This window comes from Platalea leucorodia (genome assembly GCF_965183815.1).
Source record: "Platalea leucorodia genome assembly, chromosome: 5".
Taxonomy (NCBI): Eukaryota; Metazoa; Chordata; class Aves; order Pelecaniformes; family Threskiornithidae; genus Platalea; species Platalea leucorodia.
Genome location: NC_138827.1, coordinates 83371535 through 83395709, shown reverse-complemented (window position 1 = coordinate 83395709; position 24175 = coordinate 83371535). Strand labels below are relative to the sequence as shown.

The window sequence follows — 24175 nt, the reverse complement described above, 5'->3', positions numbered from 1 at the left end:
CTCTCACTACCTGATATTGATGAAAAGCATTATACCAGTTACACAGCACTTTTGTAAAGGAATGTTGCAGTCCAACAACAGGAATATCTTAAGTACTAAAGGAAGTGTAAAATTTATTTTTATTGTGTCACAAATAAGGGGAAAAACTCCCACTGAATGAAGAAAAAAATAAGGATTAGGTGGAACATCGTTCCATCCCACGGTAATCCAGAAAAAATCCACAGTATGTCCACTTTACATACCACCTTTCTCTTAATTTACAGTCTTCAATTTACAGTCTTCTACACAGTTATTTAAATAATCTGTCTCTCACAGAGTAGCACCTTTGCAATTGCCAGGGACACAAACCCACTTCTCTGTTTCCTCATAAAAATTTTCCATAGACACCCCCAACACAAGCATTTCCAGCAAGACTGATTTTTTCTTGGCCTTATATTCTCCAGATGGTTTGTAGATAGTTCTCACAACTCAGCCATCACTCTAAATAGACATAAAAAGACAAAAGTCCAGTTTCCTTTAGGGCTGTATATGAAACTTGTATTGGCTGGCAAATACTGAAACTTTCAATATAAATAAGATCTTTTGGCTCAGTTGGGGGGTGGGTATTATGGCTCATTGTAGTGAATGTTTGCTTTCTTAATACTCTCTCCCTTCTAAACTGGGATGGATTATATCCAAATACATTGTTACCATTCTTCTCACCCAAACGAATCTGGGTTTATACTTGTCATACTTTAATGGGCAGGTCTATGTTCTGGAAGAGATGAAAATAGTTTTGTTTGCAGGTTTTCAATAATCATATGCTTCATGATTAATGAAGCCTCTTTCAAACCTCTAACAGCCTTCTGCAGCTGATTGTAGAATTGTTGAGAAGACTAAAAAAAGTAATCTCAATCTTATATACTATCTTTAACTAATCTTGTAAAATTTTATTCATTGTCTGTGACAAGACCTGTTATTAGTCTGTATGCAGCACAGAGTTGATCAGGCATTTTACAAGCTGTTGGGGATGTCACAGAGGTCATCGTAAGCACTTCTAACTGTTTTGAGTGCTTGCCAAGTATGACAGAAGAAACCATTTTCCCATATACAGGTTTGCCAAGACAGAGCGACAGTCCATTCCCAGGGTAAAAGGCTGCAGTTTAAGAAACTACTATTCCTCTATTACTTTTTCAGCATTTGACTACCATAGTTATAAGAAAAAAAAAAAAAAACACCAAACAAACCCACAACAAAATCAATAGTGTGCTGCTTCTGACTCTATTATCCCCTCACAAGGATGACATCAGATCTTGTACTCCCCAAAGTATATTCACTCCCTATGCTCTGTTCTACATGCTTAAACATAGAAAATATAATTGAGCACAACTCTATAATGTTTTGTCCAATCCACAGTGCATCGTGTATTCTAACCACAGGCTTTCTAAAATTGCATCTTCCGTTGTTTTTTTTGATATTTTTAATATTATAACAAAGCCCTGGAGACTTCCTCCTGTCCTAGCACAAACAGCATTCTGTTCGTCTATATCTATCATTTGCAAGAAAATTGTGGTCAATCTCTTAGTGTATTCCTCGTGTTCTACATAGAACGTCACTCTACATAGAACGTCATTCTACATTTCGTCACTCAGCTCTGTAAAATTAAACTCATTAATTATAGAGCTGCAGGAATATTACTGCTTTAACACAATCACAAACAGACTTGGGGGAAAATCATATACCGGATAAGCCAGGAGTTAGGAAAAAATGGTGTGATCTCTTAGCAAGTCTGATCCTTGTTGATCGCTTTACTACAAGCAAGGACAGGTTAGCATGGGGAAAACTGGAAGAATGTAAGGGTCCAATCAAAAGAAGTTTTTATCACTTACGACAGCCATCCAAGTAATAAAAAAGGGAACAAATCTTGAACATTTTCATTCAGCACTGCATTACAGCAAAACAATAAATAAAAATCGTCTATGGATTAGTGCCGGTTAGACCAAAACAATGAGGGATTCAGTAGCATGCAAGAGAGTGCCCTTCAGATTAAATGACAATTTGGAAGTGTTTAACAACATATGGTCTCTTTTCTTTGACATATACGATTAAGAATATATCTTTTTTCTATCAAAATATAAAATACCATCTGTCATACGTACCAACTATGATACTGCCTCTATATATCCAATTAATTCACTATACTTTCTAATGTAAATATTTCTCCTATTTTCTCCTTTTTTCTTCTTCTGTAACTATATTTATTTATAAAATTTCAATAAATGTATATATTAAAAAAGTCAATACTGTGACTTGAAATGTAATTAGGAATAACAATGAAAGTCTGTTTCACTTTGTATTTCAAAGGAGAAGGGCCAAATCTTCACATGGTTTGAAATGACATAGCTCATTTCAGTCAGTGGGTATAGGTAAATTACAAAGATCTATCTACCTTGCTTTTCCTTATTATACACATTAACCCAGAGGAATGCTCACTATTTATAAATATTTTTGGTTTTTTGTTTTTTCAGAAGTGCAGAGTTCCTTAAAGACACATGACTGCAGAGTGAGAATCGAAATATAATGAGTATTTCTCATTAAGGTATCAGAATTGTAGTGAACATGGAGGAATAAAAGGATTGTTCTCAAATACCTGGTACATATCACGAAAATATATAATGCATTTCAGTTCACTGAATTAATACTTTACCTCATTAATGTAACCTCAAAAAAAAAAAAAAGAACCTTTGACCACGTAATTATTTTAAAGACTTTTGAGAACATTAAAATATGCAAAAGTGTCAAAATACAGTCTCAAGACTGTAGGAGCTAAGTTTTGCCAGGTTAAAACAGGAAAGAACGTAAACGCCTGTTTGAAGCAGGGTGCAAGCTTTCTTTTGTATGAGACAAATATACATAGATAAACATACACACACAGACGTCTTTACTCTTTTTCCTGAATAATTTGGCTGTGGGTGCAGCAATAAACTGCACTAATAGGTTTTGCATTAGTAACATGAAAAAGAAATGACTGACCCACAATATAAACATTTTAAGCCTTTAGCTTTTTAAGAATCTTTTGGAAATTTTAACTCTTCTGATTCCCTCAGCCTTGTAAAGATCTGAAAAGGGATGGAAGAAACAATTACAGAAATATTGTTTTTCAAAAAGATTGCCCCTCTTAATAAGCAGAGTAGCAGGTATCATGGTAATTCACTTTCTTTTGATTCGTTTTACACATCACAGTATAAAACCCTAAGACTTCTGAGTCTGCTTAAGTGTCATGGAAGGGGTGACTATATCTGTATGAGGTTATTTCAGTATAATTTATAACACAGTACCTTTTAACCTGCTTCCATGTGATTGTCTGTGAGCAGAAAATACTGACCATCTTCTAATATTACATTCTCAATCCTTCAAGGAGCTTTCAAAAACAAACCGTAATGCTCTTCTTGGTCATTCATGGCAGAAACTTTATGCATAGTCCTAATAAATTGCTTTGAGAGGTTCTTAAATTGTCCAATACTTTATAAAATATTTGTAATATTTCAGTAACTAGTTATAAACAAACTTCTAAAAAATTGTACTGTTGTAGCCATAATAAGTTCCTGAGGCATTGAGTTCCACAACATATTCACATATTGTCTGAAAAAGTATTTCCTCTGCCTTATATTTTCCTCTTTTAATTTACTAGAGTTTGTGCTCCTGTTTTAACATAAGGATAGTAGAAATTCCAGTTTGCTTCTCTGCATCATTCATCGTCATGCATGCTTTTATCTGATTATCTCCTATTTGCCGTCTTTGTATGGCAAAAATTCTCACTCTCTTCCATTTCTGCTTACGCTGGTTTTATACATATGACCATTCCTATCACTCCTCTCTAAATCCTCTTATTTTCTGTAATACTGTTTTGCGAGGAGTACATGTGGTACTGTTCCTATTACAGTAATCTTTCTTTTATTGATTTGATGACGCATTCATTGGTTCTTCTGTCATCCTATTGTCTGTTAAATTTGAGCGCAGGTGCCATTTGGCTGCAATTTGATTCTGAGCTACAAAGTTAACCCACAGTGCTTTACAGCAGAGCAGTTTGAAGTGCTTCAGTTCAGCATGTGCCATTTTCCACTCAGTGTCACTTAGAGACCACTGCCCTCTGAAGGTCTCTGCTCCCAAAAGCTCCAAGTAACCGTGACAGCTACAGATCTGTTAGTACACAGCAAGCACAATGGACAACGCGGGTATGACCGTAGCATCCCGCTGCCTCAGGGGCTTCTCAGGCCCCTTCTCACTACTGCTGCCAGGCTCTCAGTGGCCTCAGGCCCAGGCCGGCCACAACTCGCCCTCTAGTCTCGCCGTCCCTGGCGCGGGCCTGCACGGCAGTGCCGGGGTCCGCCGCGGCTACCTGCGGCCTACGCGCCCCCACAACACCCGAAAGAGGCCTCCTCTCTTGCTCCGTCCCCCAGAGGAAGGCGGACGGTTTAACGGCCGCGGCAGAGGACGGTTAAACGGCCGCAGCTGTTCCCGGGCGCGAGCGCCAAGCGCGGACGCAGCGGCAGCACGCGCCGTTGCCAGGCGGGCCGCGTTGCCATGGCTCCCAGCCCCCCCTTCCCGGGCGGCGGGACCGGAAGCCCCCGCCGCGTGCCCTTTGAACCGGGAAGTCCTTGCGGAGGCCTGGGCGGACTCGGTTTGAATGAAATCCGGCTGATTCACGGCGGCCCGGGCCGAGGCGGCGCGGCCGGGGAGGGGTCCGGGCGGAGGTGAGTGCCCGGCGGGACGGGCGCCCGAGTCACAGGGATCCCCGGGGGCCCGGCGCCGCCGCCCGTGGCGGCCGCGCTGCGGCGTGGGGCGGCCTCTGCGTGGCGGCGGCGGGAGCGGGGCCCGCGGCGAGCGGGCCCGAGCGCCGGGCAGGGGAGCGGGTGGTGGGGACGGGGCGGCTCCGGTAGCCCCGGGGGGCGGTTTTCTCCCCGGGGGGCACGGGCCCGGGCGGGGAGCGCGCTGGGCCCCGTGGGGTCGGCGGTGCCTGCTCCCGTTTGTGCCGGTTGCGCCCGAAGAAAGTTTGGGCGCTTTCGGGCAGCGGCGGTGCCGGGGCGGCGTGGCTGTAGGCGGGCGGAGCGAGGCGGCAGGAGGCGGCCGGGCCCTGGGGAGCGGCGCCGGGGGGGCCCCGCCGCTGGAGCGGGCCGCCTGGGCCTCGGCGCCTCACGGGCCCGGGGCGGCCCTGCCGCCTTCCTGGCCGAGAGCAGCCGTCGGGTTTCGCACGGGCCGCTGGCGGGTGCCTCGGGGGGCCGAGAGCGGCAGGGAGGCAGGGAGGGCTCCTTCTGCGGGCAGCAGCGGCCCGTCTCCCGTCAGAGGGACGTGACGGGCTGAAACGCTGCTGCTGCTGGAGCGAAGCGTTGCGACCGTCCCCAGCAGCGCCCGGCTGGAGGCGCGGAGGGAGGGGGAAGCGAGGGCAAAGCGCCGGCTGGGGTGCGCGAAGGAGAAGAAATCTTTAATCCCTGTCAGGAAAGAGGAAGCAGAATTAGGTAGAAAAGGAGCAATAACCAAAATTAACAGTGCTTTTTCTAGTATGCAGCAGACTTAAGTGTCATTTTCAGAACAAATTTATGTGATGTAATTGCATACTTGTAAACAGTTGACAAATCTGACTGTGTGCTGATGTCATCTCTTAAAGTTGTACTTGCTTCCGGTGCACTGTAGAAAACCAGAAAAACAACAAGGATTGAGATTGACTTTTTTTAAAAGGTTTTATGCAAATGTATTTGAAAGCTGTATATTGCTGAAAAGGTACTAGGCAAGCTGAAAAGTCTGACAGGTTTGTATTAATCTTAAAGCTTTCAGCCCCTGTGAGTCCAAGGAGTACTGTATGCCTCGGATATAGGGAGTACACTTGGAAGAAGAGTCTGCTGAGAAGAGCACTGTTTGTGAGCTTGTTTTATGGAAACAAAATTTGTGTTTGTGAAGAAATCCAGAAATTGGCTTGCGAATGAATTGCTTCTGAATCACTTAGTGCGACTTTGAGCAACTAGGTTGTGCCCATAGCTTAATGGGAAATTTGTGATCCATTAGCTGTTATAACGTGCCACATCAGGAATATTCATTTGATATCTATGGTTAAGAAAATGAGAAGTTAGAGCATACTTCAAAATTAACATTAAATAATACCAAAATATAAATTAGTTTGTAAACTTTCTTGGAAGTGATTAAATCTTGACAGGCATTATGGAGTACATACTAATAGTAGCTCCAATTATCTCCTAACATCTAGGATGATGGGAAAAGACAGGTAGTTAGGATACCTTGAATAACAGAAAACGGGTGTTATGCGTACTTGCTGGAGTTGGTGGCGGGGGACAGTTCCACAACACCTGTATGTCTACCCCCGCCACCGCAGATTTCAGAGAAGCTCATTACTTTATGTATAGCATAAAATTAAAATTAATTTTATGGGTTTCTGTGGTGGTCTGATTTGTTAATAAATCTGACCTGACCTGTAAGTTTGGTGTGGATGTACTTAAGTAGCTTTAGAGTAGTCTGCTTGGGTCTGGGTTACTTCAGTAACTCCAGCTCACCAACGAATGTAGGAGAACTAGGTTTGCTGTGCTTCTGGAAATCAGAAAGCAGAGTCCAAGAAGCTAACCTGCCTACCTTATAGTCCAGCTCAGGTCTATTGAGATTCAGGTCTATATGGCCCAGGAGCATCAGGTTTACAGAGCTGAGCACATTATGGAAGCAAAATAGTCATGTAGCTCTGGACTTGCACTACTGGGACTGTATTCATTCATGGCATGGTTAATCTTTAGCTTTAATGAACAGATTACTGAGAATTGATGGTTTGGTTCCCCCCCCCCCCCCCCCCCCCCTTTTCATACAAAATATATAGGAAGATAAGACTCCCCCGTTCCCGCCCCCATTGTCACATGTGAAGTCTCTATTCTGAGTCAGGTTTCTTTCATTCAGTGTTTGGTGACTTTACCTGCAGTTAGTTTTTGTTCTTTTATCAGTGAAATGATGTTTCTCTGCAAGATGCAATTCCTCAACTGATCTACCTTTGTAGCTGTTTATCATTCCTAGTGAAGCTGAAATTGTTATCGTTGCAGCAAAAAACCTTAAACCACTTTTTTAGTTGCTGTTAATACAAATTGTTAATCTGTCTGCTATGTGGAACTTCTCAACAGGAGATTTGGAAGTGCTTATACAAAGCTTAGTATGTAGTCTCAGGTGGAGAAACTGAGTTAGCAAAGATGAAATGATTTGCATGAAGTCAGTGTACAAATTGCAAAGTGTGGAGTAAATTGCTGTCACCTGAGTCTAGCCTGATACTCTCTCCACTGATAGGGCAGTTTAGTAGCCAGTATTTTCTCTTCCATGTATATTGAAGCTAATTTTGATATTTTTTTTTTCTAACTCAAAAGTTGTCAACCCAGGAGAACCCTCTTTTGTTGAGGGATCGCATCATGCAGTGTTAATGCTAGCTAAAAATAGTATACTGTAGTGTGAAACTTGTGTGTCTCATGCAAAGAGATACAGTAATTTAAGACTGTTTCAGGTCCATTTCAAAATACTTGTTGAAACATGCCAAATATAAGCACAGTAGCTATTTGTTTATACTTATATGTATATATACATTTGTGCATAATGCATTTATATTATTTCATGCCTAAGTTACTTAAGGAAAAGCGTTTTCATTATTAAAAGTCAACATTTAAGTCAACATTTAAGTGACTTGAAAGTAGTAACCAACAACTGAGTGGTGAACCAGAGCTCTCCAAACGGACAACTCTTGCCCATTATTACAGTTACCTAACTGGTATTATGAACAAATATTAGATATGGTTTTTTAAAAAAAAAAATTCTGTTTTCAGATCAGTTTTGAGATGCTCTGTGTATACTTCCACTGCATTATTAATAACAACAGAATTCCCTTTTGAGGCCAGGACAGTTAAAAGAAAATTGCAATAATGGAGGTTTGAGTTTTTTAAGTACCATTGTATGACCAAGATTTTTTAGATGAGATGTTTCAATCATGGACATGCACAAGCAGAGAAGCTGCTTAACTTTTTTTTCAGCCATCATTGACCACATTGATCTCAATGATGAATGCATGTCATCCAAATCCTGCAGTGCACCAAAATGCAAGTTTATTATGATTATAACTGGCCTTTGGCAATTTTCTGATATGGAACTATTTCATAGGTGTACCCACTTCCTTAAAGTTTCACTTTAAACAGAGGCCGTTAACTCTTCCTTGCAAACAGAAGGAAGTATTATCAAAACACCTTTTGCTGACTTTGGAAGGAAAGGAGGCGAGATTTACTGTGAAGTGTTTGTTTACTTTTCTGTGTTTTTTATAAATATCTGTAAGTGTATATGTGTGTGTCTATATAGGGGAAAAAAGAACAGGTAAGTGTGTAATCAAAACTAGCCTTTTGCACTTTGCAGCAGAATGGGGAAAAAATCTCAACTATAGCTTACCATGTTGTGTGCCTCTCCCAGGGAACCAATCAAGCTCACAGAGATCTTTCTTTAATATCCTCGTACGAAATGGGGAAGGGAATACAAGACCTCTGGGTGGCCAGCTGGCTAAAAGTGAATTGGGTTGTAACTCTGAAGCCCACTTCTGAACTGGTTGCAGTTCTGTTGCAGCTTGTGCTAATGTCACTGCTGGCTGTTGTGATCCTGCCTCATCTGATCTCACCTGGATCATTTCCTTGTGTGAAGCTGGCAGAAATGTAGCAGCCTTTCTTTTGACTTGTTAGTGGAATTCTACCCCAGCCTGTCAGCATGGAGAAACTCTGACTTTTTCTTTCTCCTCTAACTTTCCAGGAAGATTAACACATCTTCCTTTGCTCTTGTACTTCTTTGAGATAAGGTTCAGAATGGTCTCTGTTAAATTACCTCAGTTACTGGAAAAAACCCAATAACAACAACAAAAAAACCCCAAACAAACAAACAAAAAACCAAACCAAAACAAAAAAACTACCCCAACCCCCAGACATTCTTTGGGCAGCTTTAGCTTAAAGAATGATTTGACATAAATGTCTTTTGGAGTCTGGATTAGTGTTAGAAGCAATCAGCTCTTCCAAGACCTCTTTTTCTGTTATGCCAAGACAACTGTTTCTGGGATGCAGTGTGAATCCTCTCAGAGAAGCGAACAGGGTTAAAAACAACATTTTTGTTAGCCTATCAGTTTACTGCAAGGCTGCACAAATGGCTGTCCTGGCAGTACTGAGAAGGCAGCATCAAGTTGGTAAGCAGCAGCAGCAGCTTCCCCACTGCTCCTTATGTTAACATTGACATTGAAAAAAACGTCTATCAAATCATGGCCACAGATCTGTTTTAAAACACTGCACTACAAATGATTGAGTGGATGCAATTAGCGGGCAGCGTTCTCTGCGAGGAGGATAACATGATTTATACCCCCTAAACTGAATGCAAAGCAGCCTGTCTCAACCTGAATTCAGGCGAACCGAAAGGCCTCTGTGACTTCCCCAGTCACACCAACTGCTCTTGCAGAAATTAACAAGAAAGCCATCCATACCTGCAGGCTGCTCTCTACCTCTGTGCTTAGGTCATCTTAGCTATGGAAAGATTTTTCTAAAATAGTAATAAAGGACCGTAGTTTCCATTTCTAACAGCATTTTAAATTATTGATTAACTTTAAATTGCTTAAATGAGTTATTAAAATACTTTACTCTTCCATGTAATTTTGAGAAACTTGGAAGCTTCTTTCAGTGTTATGGATACTTGGGCAAGACTTGGCATGTACCGCTTCCAGGGATTATATGGTACAAGCAAAAAAAAAAATGCATTCTTTGAGTTATTCTTCAATGGTGCTTTATCCTTTTGTAGGTCATCAATGTAACGTTTCTTTTTACATGTGCTACTGTTTCTAAATTTTACTGGTTTTCTGCCCTTCCTTTCTATTTCCTTCTATAGGAAAGAGACCTACTGGCGTCATCTTTATAGTCAAAAAGTGGGAGCTGCTGCTGAGTTTGTTCTGCGGTCACCTCTTGCTGAGCACCAGGTTAGAAATGCATATTTGCTTTATTTGCAAATGCTAAAGTTATCTTAATTAAGGTCTAAGAATTTTGCTCAAGCTGTTTTAAGGTTTATGAAAGCATTATTTCATAAACAGAATTTATGGCTGAACTAATATTTGGGCACAGTGGATTAACAAAAATGAAAATTGGTTTTAATTTGGATCGCTAACCTAAATTCTTCAGATATTTATACAGAATAAACAAATATGTTTAGGTCTAAATATACTATAACCTACTGAAACACCTTCAGTTACAAACAAGAAAGTAAAATATTAGTTGCCAAAACTCTAACCTGAGTCAAGCCGCGGAGATAGTGAAATAATTTGCAGTGGGTCTAGAACTGGTTTGTGGAGATTTTCTACCTGTGCTACTGTCTTGAGAATCCGAACATCTTCAGTTCAGTGGCTAGTCTGTGATAATTAGTGGGAAATGTTACATCCCTCCAGTTCTGTAAGACAATGAGATTTTGTTGTTCCAAAACCTGGAAAGTTATGCTGATAAATAATCAGTTTGTATAAGTAGTCTAATCCAACTTTAATTCAGCAAAATATGCTTCTATAAATGATGTACTATTCTGTTGTGTTCGAAACTGGAATAAATTAAGTAAATAAAATATTAATGAACTAGAAATAATTATTGCTTTTCACTTGCTAAAGTGAAATGTAAATAGGTATAAGATTTGTTATTCAATATTGTTTCTTAAATCTACCTAGGTAATATACCTCATCACCTTATGGAAGTTACTGTAGTTGTAGGAAAGACCAGTTTTTTATGTTACTAGTTGCAGAGACTAAGAGTTTCTTAAATGTACAACCATGATTGATTAAAATCATAAGTTTAGTAATTTAAATCTACTTCTCAGTTACTCTTCAGCCCTCATTAGTGTCATGAAAGATGAATCATTGTGGGTTTCAATGGAGGAGTCTCTACCACGGAGGGGTAAAATGAAATGTAGTTGGCGTTAATTTGTACTCGTGACTGTTTTATTGAAGCCATTTACCATGTGCTTACATAATAGCTTTAAACAGCAACTTAACCTTTCCATGGAAATCCTACAACTTGATTTGGAATTTATTGTAGTTCAGGATAGAAAAGTATATACACTTTGTGTGCAGCTTGTGCCTGCAATAAAGAAGCTTGGTTTCAATGACTGTCTGAAAAGAAAAGCATAACCGTTGACCCTTTAATAAACTCCTTTTTAATTCGTGTAGTGCCAAGGTAGCTTTAAGAAAGTACTTACTGTTAGTTGAGGCTGCAGTTGTTGGGTTTGCATGTTTTACAAAATCAAGGGAGTGAATCAAATGAAGCTAGTAGCTTGCTTTATTTGCTAATTTCACTTTCCTAGTTTGACGCACTAGCAAGTGTTATTGATCCATGTGTTTTAAATATTGTTGTTTGAAATGGGTGAAATTCCATGCATGATTAAAGTAGGAGTTAGGTAATCTTCTCTAGTGGTAGGTTCAAATGCTGCCTCCTTGTGTGTTAACAAGAAGCTTAAAATATTTGTTTTGAACTTAAACTGAAATAAAGCATTTTAGTATCTAGCCAATAAAAATATTAGCAAATTTCAGAAGGAATAATGAGATGACATTCTCCTTCATAAAGACTTTTATTTTTATATACAAAGCAAATTTATTTTTCATTATAAATTCAAAGTTCTTTTGCATAATTAATTTTAAAAGAAGGTTCTTGAATTGGTCTTGTTAATGCAGTCTGTTGAAATAATGTATATAATTCTTTTATGTGTAATGTAATATTCATTTAGAGGATGAATGTATTTTGGAAATGTCATTACTTGCTGTTCTCAACTGCTCTTATGTTACCTGAACAGGCTTTGATGTGTTGTACTAAAACTTGTATAATTAAGATCATAGTTTCTGATGCTTTACTTTATATCTTCTATTTCACAAATAAAATAAGCCAGTAAAATTTACTAATTTCTATAAGCCTTGGAAATGGCTTGATTTGCGGAAAGCAGCTGTTTAAAAAGTAATATTCAGTAGTTTTTTATTATTTTATAACAGAGTTTTGTTGTATAAAGCTAAGAAGTTGAAAAGGCCAAGTAAGCAAGATAAAGATCTGTTACAGCTGGGACAGAACCCTTACTTAGATATCCACAATTAAATAGTAGATTGCTTTTCAACAATAGAAAGTGAATAAACGGCAGAGAAATAAACATCAGTGTAATTTTTTTTTTTAGTTGAGCACCTTAACAATTCATATTCCTGGAGATCACTCCTTTGAAAGTTGCAAAATAGAAAAGGCTTTTTTTTTGTTCTTTTTTTGTTGCCTTTTTTTTAAGTAACAAGTTAGTTGCATTGATTGGAATAATCTTGCACTAAAGCAATGGCACATGCAACACTGGAAACGTATTAAATGACTGTACTGTCACTAGTGTTCTAACTATATACACATTAAATGTTTACTTTACAGTATTTCTTTTAGTATAATGAGTTCATTAAAAAAAAGCTTTTGATGCTAATTCAGAGATTCATAATCTGCTCAGTGTCTTTCACATGTAGTTTTGATGATAACTGACAAGCTGTAAGTTAATTAGCACAGAACTTACTAATGAGGATGCTAAAATCCTTACTTTCACATTTTTATTGATGCTTTCTGAACAAATTGGAGTAAACTTGATTGTATATCTAATAAGTTTTAGGCACTTCCTGGATGTAGGTGCTGTTCTTAAGCAACAAAAATCCCCCAATTAATTGAATGATAGGAAAGTTTTGAAAAGTTTGACAAGAGTGCTTGACTTCAGAAATGGGGATAACCCAAAACCAAAGCAATAAAACAAGGTCTGTTAATTAGCATGGAAGACAGCTTCTTGAATTAATATGTGGTGTTAATTAACAGGAAGTCTGATGTTGTGTTGTAATTACCACCAATATTTTTGACATACTGAGTGACTGAAGGTGAATTAATAGATAGCAATTTAGTAAACACTTCAGAGCTTGGGAACATTTTTCCTTTGTTTCTGTTTTTCTAGAAATATGGATAGACTTCTGCGACTTGGAGGAGGTATGCCTGGGCTGGGACAGGTTAGTATATAGCTTGTCATTATCCTCTCTTTAATATTAATCAATTGTGGAATATTCCTTTTATTATATTTAAAAACAGCGTAAAAAAAAAAAGAGTTCACAGTAATAATATCTGACTCTAGAGATGCTATATAAATGTATGCAAATCATTGTTACAGCCTGACTGGGGTTTTTTTGTCAGTATGAACTCTTGTGTTGGCACTGAGTTTACAGAATGTTTTTAAACTGTTCATTTGGTGTCTGAACATTTTAAAGTTTGGATTGAAAAGCATTGGAAACACAGAATAAAATTAAAAAAACAATTTCCAATAATACAGATTTTTCAGAACATGAAGATTGTTCTAAATGGCTGAACTTACCCACTTGCTCCTTCGTAAATGATATATTTCAGTCCTTGGATCACATTGTGATGGGCATTATAAGATACTGAAGTGTATGTAAATTTCAGGAGATAATTTGAGTTGAATTTATCACTTGCAGGTAGTTGTAGCCAGCTATATGTGTGTGTGTTACTGTGTCTTCTCTTGTTCGCTGTTGTCCTGACTTCTGTAACTCTACTCACAGCAAAGAGGCCTCCCTGGCAGCTGTCCTGTTCCAGTGGGAGACCTATATGTGTTAAATGGCTTCTCCTACTGCTAAAGCAAGTCTTGATGCTTTTTTCCTTGGCCAACGGGTGTGGCCAGCAGTCTTCAAAAATAAAACCAAGCTGATCTTATTACATTGTGCTGACTACTGTGGATACAGGAAAAAAAAATGATTAGGAACTTCTTTGTCTGAGGCTTGTAGGAAGAATTATTTCCTTAAGGAAAGGGCTCCAGTGTAATTTCCTTCATAGTCTTGGCTGGCTGCAGTAGTTGGCCTTTCTCTGCTTTCTGCATCTGCCTCCAGGGCTCTGTTCTAAATCAAGAATCCAGACTCTTGTTCTTTGGGAGTAATCAGTTCTGTTTGTCTTAGGCTTCATGATGCGTGTGTGAGTTTGCTTCTGGGATGACGGAAATTGCTAAAGCCACAGCTTCTTTTCATTGTGTGTAGTGTGTTTGTGTCCAGTATAACTAGGAAAGGAATGATTTAATACTGAAGCATTTGGTGAAATATTCTAAGCTGATTTACAGCCTCTCGGTGTTTTGCCAAATAAGCTGTAACTTTTGGTGCATAATTTTTTTCCTTTTTATAGCTAAAATTCTATTCACACTCTCTTAGTGAATCTTCAAGCAGCCCTCAGTTATTTTTAGTTTCACTTTCTTAAACAGTTATTTCTCTTGTTCCTCTGAGCTGCCAGCCTGCTTCATGACTCTTCATTTTTTTAACATCTGCGCAGTCTAATCACTCAAGCTTTCACTTCTTAGTCCTCTCTGAACTTGACGCATATCAAAGCTGTTTTTCAAATTTACAGTTAACTCTGTCTGCTGCTTTCTGAATTCCTCAGCTTTAACTTAAAGCTTGCTAGAAAACTGTGGCAGACAATAGAACATAACATTCAGAAGAAGCTCGCTGAACTCCTCTGGCAGCTTTGGCCTGCAAAGCTGCTCTGTGTTTGTTTAAATATGGAATTGTCTCTTAAATGAATTGATGAGTATGTGTTGGATTAAAAAAAAAGCAGAAAACTGAATTGCTCTTTATGCAAGTTGCTGCTTGCACTGGATATCCTGACTACTTTTGTAGTCTTTTGGTTTATTGAATCAGCAGGAAGGCTTTTCAAAAAATAATTTTATGGCCTTAAAATATGGTGTTTCAGTGGACTTTCAAAGATCACTTCTGTTCTGAATATTGATTGATTGATAATTGAGACTGAGATAATCCAGAGTGAATCAGATGGTTTTGAGGTGGAAGAGAGAAGTCAGGTATTTCTTTGTCCTGCTAGAAAGTAAACAAAATTATTACCATTTGTTTGCACTAGAGTGTTTTAAACAACTGTACAAAGCTTTTTGTTTTTCTTATTGCTGTGTCACTGTTGTTCTGTCTTTGGAGGCTTTGCTTTTAAGGTTGAACATAGTAAAAACATCTGTTGAGTGAGTCATTCTTGCTAACATAAGAATCATCTGTGTATATAGTCTTGTAGAAAGAGAAGCATTTTCAAAGTAATTTTATAACACAATTTGGGGATTTTTTTTTTCCTTGTAGCTAGAGGTTTGCTTAGCAAGAGGACTGCAATCACATAAGGTCTACTAACAGTCTGTTTGATTTGCTTTGTAACTAATGTTCAAGTAACAGCAAATGCTTGGTCTACACAGTTTCTGTTTGATGTCTGCCGAGGAATTCTTTCTCAATGACTTGCCTTACCTTCTTCAACAGCAGTTACTCAGCTCTTTCCCCTTGGTAAAACCACCTCTTCTGATTATTATCTTTGGGTTTTTATGTTTGTTTGTTTTTCTTCATTTCCAAACTCAAATATGTTGTCCCAGGTGCTCTTTGGATTCATGTTTTTAAAACTTTCAAGTCTTTTGATGTCTTGTATTCCACTTGAAAAACTACTTTCAGTGAGTTCATGGTCTCTTTTCTTACTACTTGCTCCTTCAGCATGCAATTGAGTGGCTGATTGGCCTTCAATGTTGAATTGTACAGAGGTGGTCGGTGCTAAATTCCATTGACCCTAAGCCTGTCTTTGTATTGCTAATAAGCAAATCTTTAAGGAAGTGATCTTAAAGTGATAGTTCAACACTAAATTTTCCCCCCAGTGGCTTGGAAATTTTGAGCCATTTCCTCTCTTGTAGTCTTAGATGGACAAAGGACTGTCTTCATAGGGCAGCAGGTGGACAAGAGAAGAGGAAAGAGAATCTGATAGCTTTTAGCATGATGTACGCCATCCACATTATTTTCTGGCAGTGAACTTGGTCATTAACTTTGTGTTCTTTGTATGGGAAGATACCTGTGTTTAGTTTTGAACTTGATTGCATAAATAAGACCTTCTTTGCAACACTGCTTCACGCAGGAATTGTTTGTCTTACAAGTCTGGTATTGTAGGCATTTGAATTTCTGCTCTCACGATATACGCATAAGAAGAATGAGTGACTGAAGTATTTTAAAAAAAGATGTGGGGGAACAGTTAAAGTTTGAAAGTGTTGTGATGTCCCAAACAAAATGCTTATTACTTTAATTTCCCTTCTGTAGTTCATGAGAGTTCAGATTTTGGCAGTGCCATTGTTTTCATTCTCTCGTATGGTCTCCTCTCTTCCTCCTCCTGCCCCTTGTCATGTTGGATTTTTTTAGTTGTTATCTTCCTTTTCCTCCTTCATTCTTTTCCGTCTCTCCCTGTTCATCCCCCTGGAATACTGCCTACCACAGAATTTCACTAGTGATTTAATACTCCACTTTGCATTGTACATTTGCTGCAGACAAATTAACAGGCTTTGTGGGGTACGTAAAAGCATTCTACTTATGTAGCAGGCAGGAATTTGGAGCAACACTCCTCTTCATTTTGTATGCTGAACTATTGTTTGCTAGTGAAATCAGTTCCACATATGCCTCTCTTAGGCAATCCTACTGGATACTGTTTAAAAGTGTGCACAAATTAAGTGCATTTTTAGCAGAGTGCTCTCCCCAATGCTTTCAGAACAATAATCCAAGCTATACAAGTTCTTGTCCGTGCTAACACATGCTGTCTATTTTTCTGAATCCAGATGTGATAGGAAGCAGTGAAATAATTAATGACACTTTTTAAAAATGCCATTGAAATAATTTTTCATTACTTGATGGATTTTTGAAAATATTCATTTACATTGCTCTGTTGGTGCAGACAACTGTTCTAGTGCAATAAATGGAAAGTAAAACTGATTCTGTATTTCTGAATTAACATATTTGATGGCAGAGGGGAGGGGAAAAATTCCAAATGGGAAGGTAAGGAGAGACAGAAAAGTGACCTGTGTCTTATGAGCAGTGTTTACACCTTGACTTGGAATATAGAAAATAGAAGTGCAGATAGCTATTTTATTTGAATAATGGACTTGCCAATTAGCCATCAAGTGCTTCCATCTGTGAAATAGTTGATCAGATGGGTTAGCTGGGATGTTTCCAGATTAGGGCATTGTAAATGGCACTTGAAAACTGTCACTTTGATTATGAGGTTTCAAGCATTGCACTGCTTGGTGCTGTGGAACCTTTCTCCCTCATATTATCATGGCTTTTTAGAACATGCTGATCCCATTTAGTAAATCCATGGCACCGTGGGAACTTGGGAGACCTGCCACTGATCTAAAGTTCTGTTTCATCTGCTGATCTAGCCAGGATGGTTATTAGAAAAGAGCACTACTGGCTCTGTATTCTGCAGGGCTTCAGAATAAGAGTTGGTGATCTGGCAGGCAAAGGAGGGTCAGACTCAGTGTAGATCATTCCCAATTAACAATTAAATGTAAGTTTCTCTGAGTTACTTCATTAAGCTGATGTGTCTCTTGAAGTAAATGACATGTTCTAACTGGCTAATCTGCATCCTAAGATTCCCTATGTTAAAAAAAAAAAAAAGAAACAAAAAAAACCCCCACCATGACAACAAAAAACTCAAAACCAAAACAAACCCAAACAAACCCCCCGATTCACACCCCCCCCCAAAAAAAAAAAGAAAAAAAAGAAAAAACAACCAGAAAAAACCCCCAAGACCTTAGCATCTTATTGAAATTTTTTTTGGTTAATTGATTCTTGAAACAGATTGGGTTTTAGTTTGAAGGGTGCAAATGTGTTGTCTTTAATGTAATGAAGTGCTTTTTCCTTTGGAAAGGTATGGAGTGTTTTGGTATCTTGGTATCTCTTGCACCTGCACGACTCTTTCTTTCCTGTGTCTCCTGGGATACTGCTTTTGAGATTACTCTGCTGGGGGAATAAATCTGAATTATAGCTCTTAAAATTGTGCTTAATTTCTGTGCCATTGCTTCCAAGATATTTTGCAGCAAAGTTCTCAAGTACTAAGAATATTAGTATTTCTAGAATTCCAATATACCTCCCAGTAGAGGAGACGGTGCGCAGTTTGGGTGGGTGTCGTGGTTTAGCCCAGCCAGCAGCTAAGCACCACACAGCCGCTCGCTCACTCCCTCCCAGTGGGATGGGGGAGAGAATCAGAAGAGTTAAAGGGAGAAAACTCATGGGTTGAGATAAAGACAGTTTAATAGGGAAAGCAAAAGCTGTGCGCACAAGCAAAGCAAAGCAAGGAATTCATTCACTGCTCCCCATCGGCAGGCAGGTGTTCAGCCATCCCCAGGAAAGCAGAGCTCCATCATGCGTAACAGTTACTTGGGAAGACAAATGCAATAGCTCTGAACATCCCCCCCTTCCTTCTTCTTCCCCCAGTTTATATACTGGGCATGACATCATATGGTATGGAATAGCCCTTTGGCCAGTCTGGTATAGCTGTCCTGGCTGTGCTCCCTCCCAGCTTCTTGTGCACCTGGCAGAGCAGGGGAAGCTGAAAAGTCCTTGACTGGTGTAAACTCTACTCAGCAACAACCAATACATCAGTGTGTTATCAACATTATTCTCCCACTAAATCTAAAACACAGCACTATGCCAGCTACTAAGAAGAAAATTAACTCTATCCCAGCTGAAACCAGGACAGTTGGTTATTCCAGTTCTATGTTTTTTCCCTAGAAGCTATCAACCCATTTAAAGAGTAGAAGAATTTTCTCGGTGACAAACATTTTTCATCCATTAAAAACATCCAACATCAACTTCCATAAAAAGTTCAAAAGACTTAGTTGATTGCCTGTGTTATCTCTTGTAGAAAGTCTCAGCGTCAGTTTATATCTCCAATATATATGATTTTGTTTGAAGGAGAAAAACCACCTCAGATATAGTAAACTGTGCTGGTTTACTTTCGTTGACTGGGATGAGTATTTTACTGCATTGATTAGTGTTTTAATACAGGGCTGTTCAGCCAAAAGCTTCATATCAAATTTAGGGTACCAGTGTGTCCTGGGTCTGCTTACACTGGAGATGGTGATAGCTCCATGGGTAGTGTAGGCTTATTTGAAAATTCTTGGGGAGTGCTAAAGGCTGGATATAGTTTTCCTACATCTGAAACACGGTTGAGTGATTGTAATGTGATTTACATCCAAAAGTGCTAATGGGAGAGGGAGAGAGAAACATGCCAGTATTGGTTTAGGGACAGGCATATGATTGTACTTACAACACAGTGCCCACTTTGTGTCATAAAAGCTGCCTTAAAGTATGATGGGCTGCACTATAGTCATACCTTACATACTAATCACAAACAAACATAAAACTAAAAATAACAAAGCTAGTGGGTTGTGCCTGAGCATTATCAGTTTTCTCTGATCTACTATTTTCCTGTAAACTCTGGAGACCATTTTTAGCTGCCTCCTCTTGGCCTCAGATCTTAAACTTCCTTATGTCTAATAATTAGGCAATTAGCTTCTCTCTCTCTCCTCAATTTAATTGCCAGTGTAGTCCAGCCGACTTTCCCCAGAAGAGACAAAGGAGCTTGGACAAGGAAATGAGTGTAGCCATAATGAGAAAGAACGGGGGAAAAAAGACTAAACAAGAGCAGACATCTTTGTGCCTTTTGCATTACACCTGTTCACTTGTAACGTTCCTTTCTGTAAGCAGGAGACAGCCCCCTTACAGTGATCGATTTAATTTATTTCTTTCAGAAATTGTTTCTTCTTTCTGAAATTCCATGCTATTGAATATTAAGTTGCAATGCTACTATGCAGCACCTTTGAACAAGGGCTTCTGTTTTCTTCCTGCAGTGTAGAGGAGTCCTCTTCAGTTTTTCTTGGAAGTTTGAAGTTGTCTTCTTGTATTAATAGTGGTGTGTGTGGTGTTTTGTTTGGTGTTTTTTTTTTTAAAGTGTTACAAACAACTAACCTTCCTACATATTGCCACTCAATCTCCTAGTTTGCCTGCTTGTGTCCAGAGGACCAGCTCTTCACGACAGAGAGCCTGTAGGCATATAAAACCCGGTGCGTTCTTTTACGTATTGAGTAAATCCCTTTTAACTGCTCTGCTGCACAAAATGTACTTTAGGGTGACCTCAGACAGCACCTGCTGAGGGCTACCTTGCCTTCTTGGCAGAACTGTGTCTAGAATAAGGCAATTAAAAATCTGTATTAGAGTAAGACTTCTGGAGGCAGACAAAATCTACAAATGCTGACTCATTATCTGCCTTGAGGCTCTCATTTCTAAATCCCAATACCTTCTGTAACGGTGACAGGAATAGATAACAGGTTAGTCCTGGTTTTATTCTGGAGTGAAACTGACCTTTGTGTTTTCTGGCTTTTATTTTTTTTCCCGATAGCTTGAGGTTGTGAAAAATAGTAGTTCTTTTCAAAAAAGTGTACAACATTACTGAGGATTTGTTCTGTGTCCCTGATCATCTTACGGCTTTTTGCTAACCGTAACATTGTCGTAGAATGGTTTGGGTTGGAAGGGACCTTTAAAGGTCATCGGGTCCAAATTGTCCTTATGCTTGATAATAAGGAATATTAACTGCAGTGATACAGCATACCTTCCCTTGCTTTTTTGCATGTCTCAATGAATTTGTAGATTGTATGGAGTAAAGAGAGCAGAAACACTAGAACCAGGAAAGATTACACTTAAGCGGCCAATTCATGCAACAGTTGTGTTGGGAACATTGCAGAAAGTCTGACTATTGCAGATGGCATCAAGATGATATATGTAAATAACTTTATATCATGAACACATGTTAATATTAGGTAATAAATATTTATTTCTAATAATAATAAGACTAAGTAGAATAACTTTCTTTGTAGTAAAATTAAGCTTATCTGACCTCAAAATAAATTCAACTAGCATCATTTCATGCCAAATCTTGGTAAATAATTTTTTTTCTCGGTAAGCTTTAAGCCTCAGTCTTTGAGAATATTTTCAATGGTAGTGTTGGAAAATAGAAGTGCTGTTTTTTGTAAAAGACCTTTTAAAATTTTGACAATTTGGGGCAATTAGATGAGCAAAACATATTACATTCTACAGGTATATGGGAAATCCTGCATGTGCCCATGTTGGTGGATTACTATACTTCTTCCATGAAATTGTTAGTGCAAGAGAGATTACTGGTAGACAGACAGAAGAAAAACATAAGCTAAACTTTGGTGGCTTCCTTTCTTTCTTTTTTCTTTCTTTAAGTAAAATTCTGGCCAGGTTCTCTGTGGAGTGTCCTGGTGAACTAGGCATTATTTTTGTTTGAAGTTCTGCTTAATTTAAAAACAAACAAACAAAAACCACAGAAACAAAAATCCCAAACAAACAGAAAACGTAAGTAGTAAAGTTTTGGCTCTGCACTGAAGAGGTGTTTGCAAACCGGTGATCCCAACCCATTTAACCAACTGCTCAAAGCTATACAAAGTTCTGTGTTCTGTAATTTTGATTTTTGAAGAGGAGGGGAGATGGGAAACGTTATATATTTCAAGTCCATCTATATTGCTGTTTATGGAACTCTGTTGTAAATGTGAACCTGGATAAACCTTTTTTTAGGAGACAGGATTTTGTAAAACATACTGAGGCAGTTTTTTTTGTCTAGCCTGTTAAGGTTGTTTTTTTTTTTTTGCAGATATTTTTAATTTAAAGTAGCAATTGATGCCATAATATTTCCCTAGTATCCCTACTCCATTTTGGAGTCTATGAGACTGTCTATGAGACTAAACATATTACTACAATTTTTATTTCATCTGACATATGGTGTAACAAGACAATGTGATCCTTTCAGAAATCTAGGCTGTTTGTTGAGACTTATGTTATTTTGTGGTCTGTTATGTATGCTTGATTATAATTGGTATAAAAATGGGCCTAAACATACAAACTGTTTAGACATAATGCTAGCTTCAAAATATAATCCTGTTGATGTGGAACTAACTGTAAAATTGTGTGTGTACTAGCTTGAAAACTGCAATAAAATTTCAAATTGCTACTAATTAGTGTGTGATTCACAGTGCGAAGTAATGTATTTTTCCCTTTTTATGAACTTTATGATTTTTTCAATTTTTTTAATGAACTGGATCATTTTCTCTGTCATGACTGATCATGTTAACTTCCTGTGCTGTGGAAAATGCAATACATGGCTTCTGGTGCTTGTCATGACAATGTTGCTAGAACCATTGAGATCCGGGAATATGGCTTACTCCCTTCGCCACATCCACTGATGGAATACAAGTTGGTATTTTCTGTAAGTGTATAGTCTTAGTGCAGGAAAAATTGTTCCACAGTCACAATTTTGTTTAGATTTTTAGGCTTAGGAATGTGTAAAAAGCACTATGCTGATCTAAGAAATCTTTTATTCTTTATGTCACCATATCATCAGTTTATACCACTTGCTGACAAAGGGTAAGTAGAGGAGAGCAGTGGTACTCTGGTGAACTTTTAAGGTCTTTTTATTATCACTAATACCTCTGCCTCCCCTGCGCGCTTGCTCAAGTTTGCGTCCTCTCTGCAGGTAGTATTCTGTAATGTTTTTTCCCCTCGTACCAAGCTATATGCCCACCATATATACCATGTGGATTTACTTCCACAAAACAGTAGTTTTAAGCTCACTTTAAGTGCCTCATCTTTCCACCCGTCCTTTAACATGATAAATCGTTATTTTACAATGATTGTCATTGCATTTATACTCCAGTTGCCCTTCTTCCCCCTACCTGCATAATAAATGTCATAATTATCTGAAACACTTGTTTTGGAGGAGGTAGAGAAGGGAAGTGAAGAAAAAGTGGGGGGTGAATACTTTTTAAAATTCAAAAGTAATCCAAGTTTTTTCTGTCTTGTTTTTTTTTTTAGTTAATCTTTCTCAATTGTCTTTAGATATAACAGCTGAAAATATGTACTGAAAGGGTTAAGTCGGCATGAAAGAATTCATTTCCACTTTAATGACCTAGCCTTGCTGGGTTAGGACGATGGGGAACATGCTTCTGACTTGTACTCCTATTGCCAATTAACACCTCCTATAACAGGTTGCCTCAGCTAGTCATTGAAGCAGAGGCAGTAGAAATAGTTTACATGCAGCTTGTTTTTCACACTAGTTGTTTAATACTCAGAAAATTAAACTATTAAAAGGTTCTTTCTTACCTTACTGGGAAAGAAATAAACACTATAGTGGTCAGTGTTTGCTTGTGTGTCCTATGTTCACGTTTAAATTGTTCCAGTTGCAAAAATAAAAAAGTAGTAATGATTATAGCAGTTCTTATATTTTACACAGAAATACGTTGTTTGGTGCAATAAAGCTAAGATTTGCTCTACAGCACTTTAGTTCATTGCCTTTTTTTATTACAGTTGCCCCTGCAAAACTGAGTTTCTTTGTTGAAACAGCTATAATGTATTTCAAAACCATCTTTTGTGCTATTAGCATGACACCAGAGCAGTGTTTAAGATCCATTTAAACAATAGAAAGTGTCTCCATTTGTGGAATATTTCTCAGTTTCTCGTGTAATTAATCAAATCCACTTTCTATACCTATTTGAATAAATGTAAAATAGTACAAATAAAGAGCAGTGCTCTAAAATGACACTTTAGTTCACATTTAATCAGCAGGTATTTTAATAACATAATAAAATTGGCTAAATAATTGATACCAGTTCACACTAAGAGAAAGGTGGAGTAATATACCTAAAAGTGTTAACAAATTTGCTAAAAGGCCTGAGTAGATAACACTTCAAGGCGTTAGTTTTTATCCTGTTAGAATGGCAAATGCCTTTAACACTTCGTCAACAAGGGCTGCCCAAGTAAAGGGCTGCTTTTTATATTGGATCATCTCCTTAACTGTTTGAAACAAAAATAGTATCATGCATAATTTAATATTACAATGTAATCTTCTGTTCATAACTTGAACATGCCTCTTTTTCCGTTACAAGTCTTACTGAAAAAAATTAAGAAAAAAAAAAAGTATTTTAATAGCGGTAACTTAATTTTATCAATTATTATTGAAATTGGGATTCTGCCATTCTAAACAAAAACAAACCCAGAGTTTGGTTGGGTTTTACGAGATGGCTGGCCGTCAGGCAGCTCATTTCACTGACTGACAGCATGTGTAGTTGATTCAGAAGAAACATCCATTTTTAGTAAGCAACACAATAACAGTATTTTTTCGAACAGTTTTTCAATTTTAATAATGACTGTGTCCAGCTTATACAGGAATGCTTAGGAAAAAGAATGTTCAATATTCCTTGCAGA

The 24175-nt window shown here is 38.3% G+C and overlaps 1 protein-coding gene across 2 annotated transcripts in view; it reads left to right on the top strand.

Annotated features, from left to right (window-relative positions):
• The first annotated feature begins 4646 nt into the window (after positions 1-4646).
• The window catches only part of PSMD14 (proteasome 26S subunit, non-ATPase 14), a 49242-nt gene continuing 29713 nt past the window's right edge, over positions 4647-24175 (top strand). Inside the window, exons 1-3 of one of the 2 annotated variants that reach the window (XM_082311540.1) lie at positions 4647-4733; positions 9910-9997; positions 13006-13057. In XM_082311540.1, the coding sequence (XP_082167666.1) occupies positions 13010-13057 (48 nt within the window). In that variant the 5' untranslated portion in view covers positions 4647-4733; positions 9910-9997; positions 13006-13009. Of the gene's footprint in view, positions 4734-9909; positions 9998-13005; positions 13058-19895; positions 19963-24175 lie in introns of those variants that run through there. The other variant, XM_082311541.1, reaches the window with a different exon arrangement.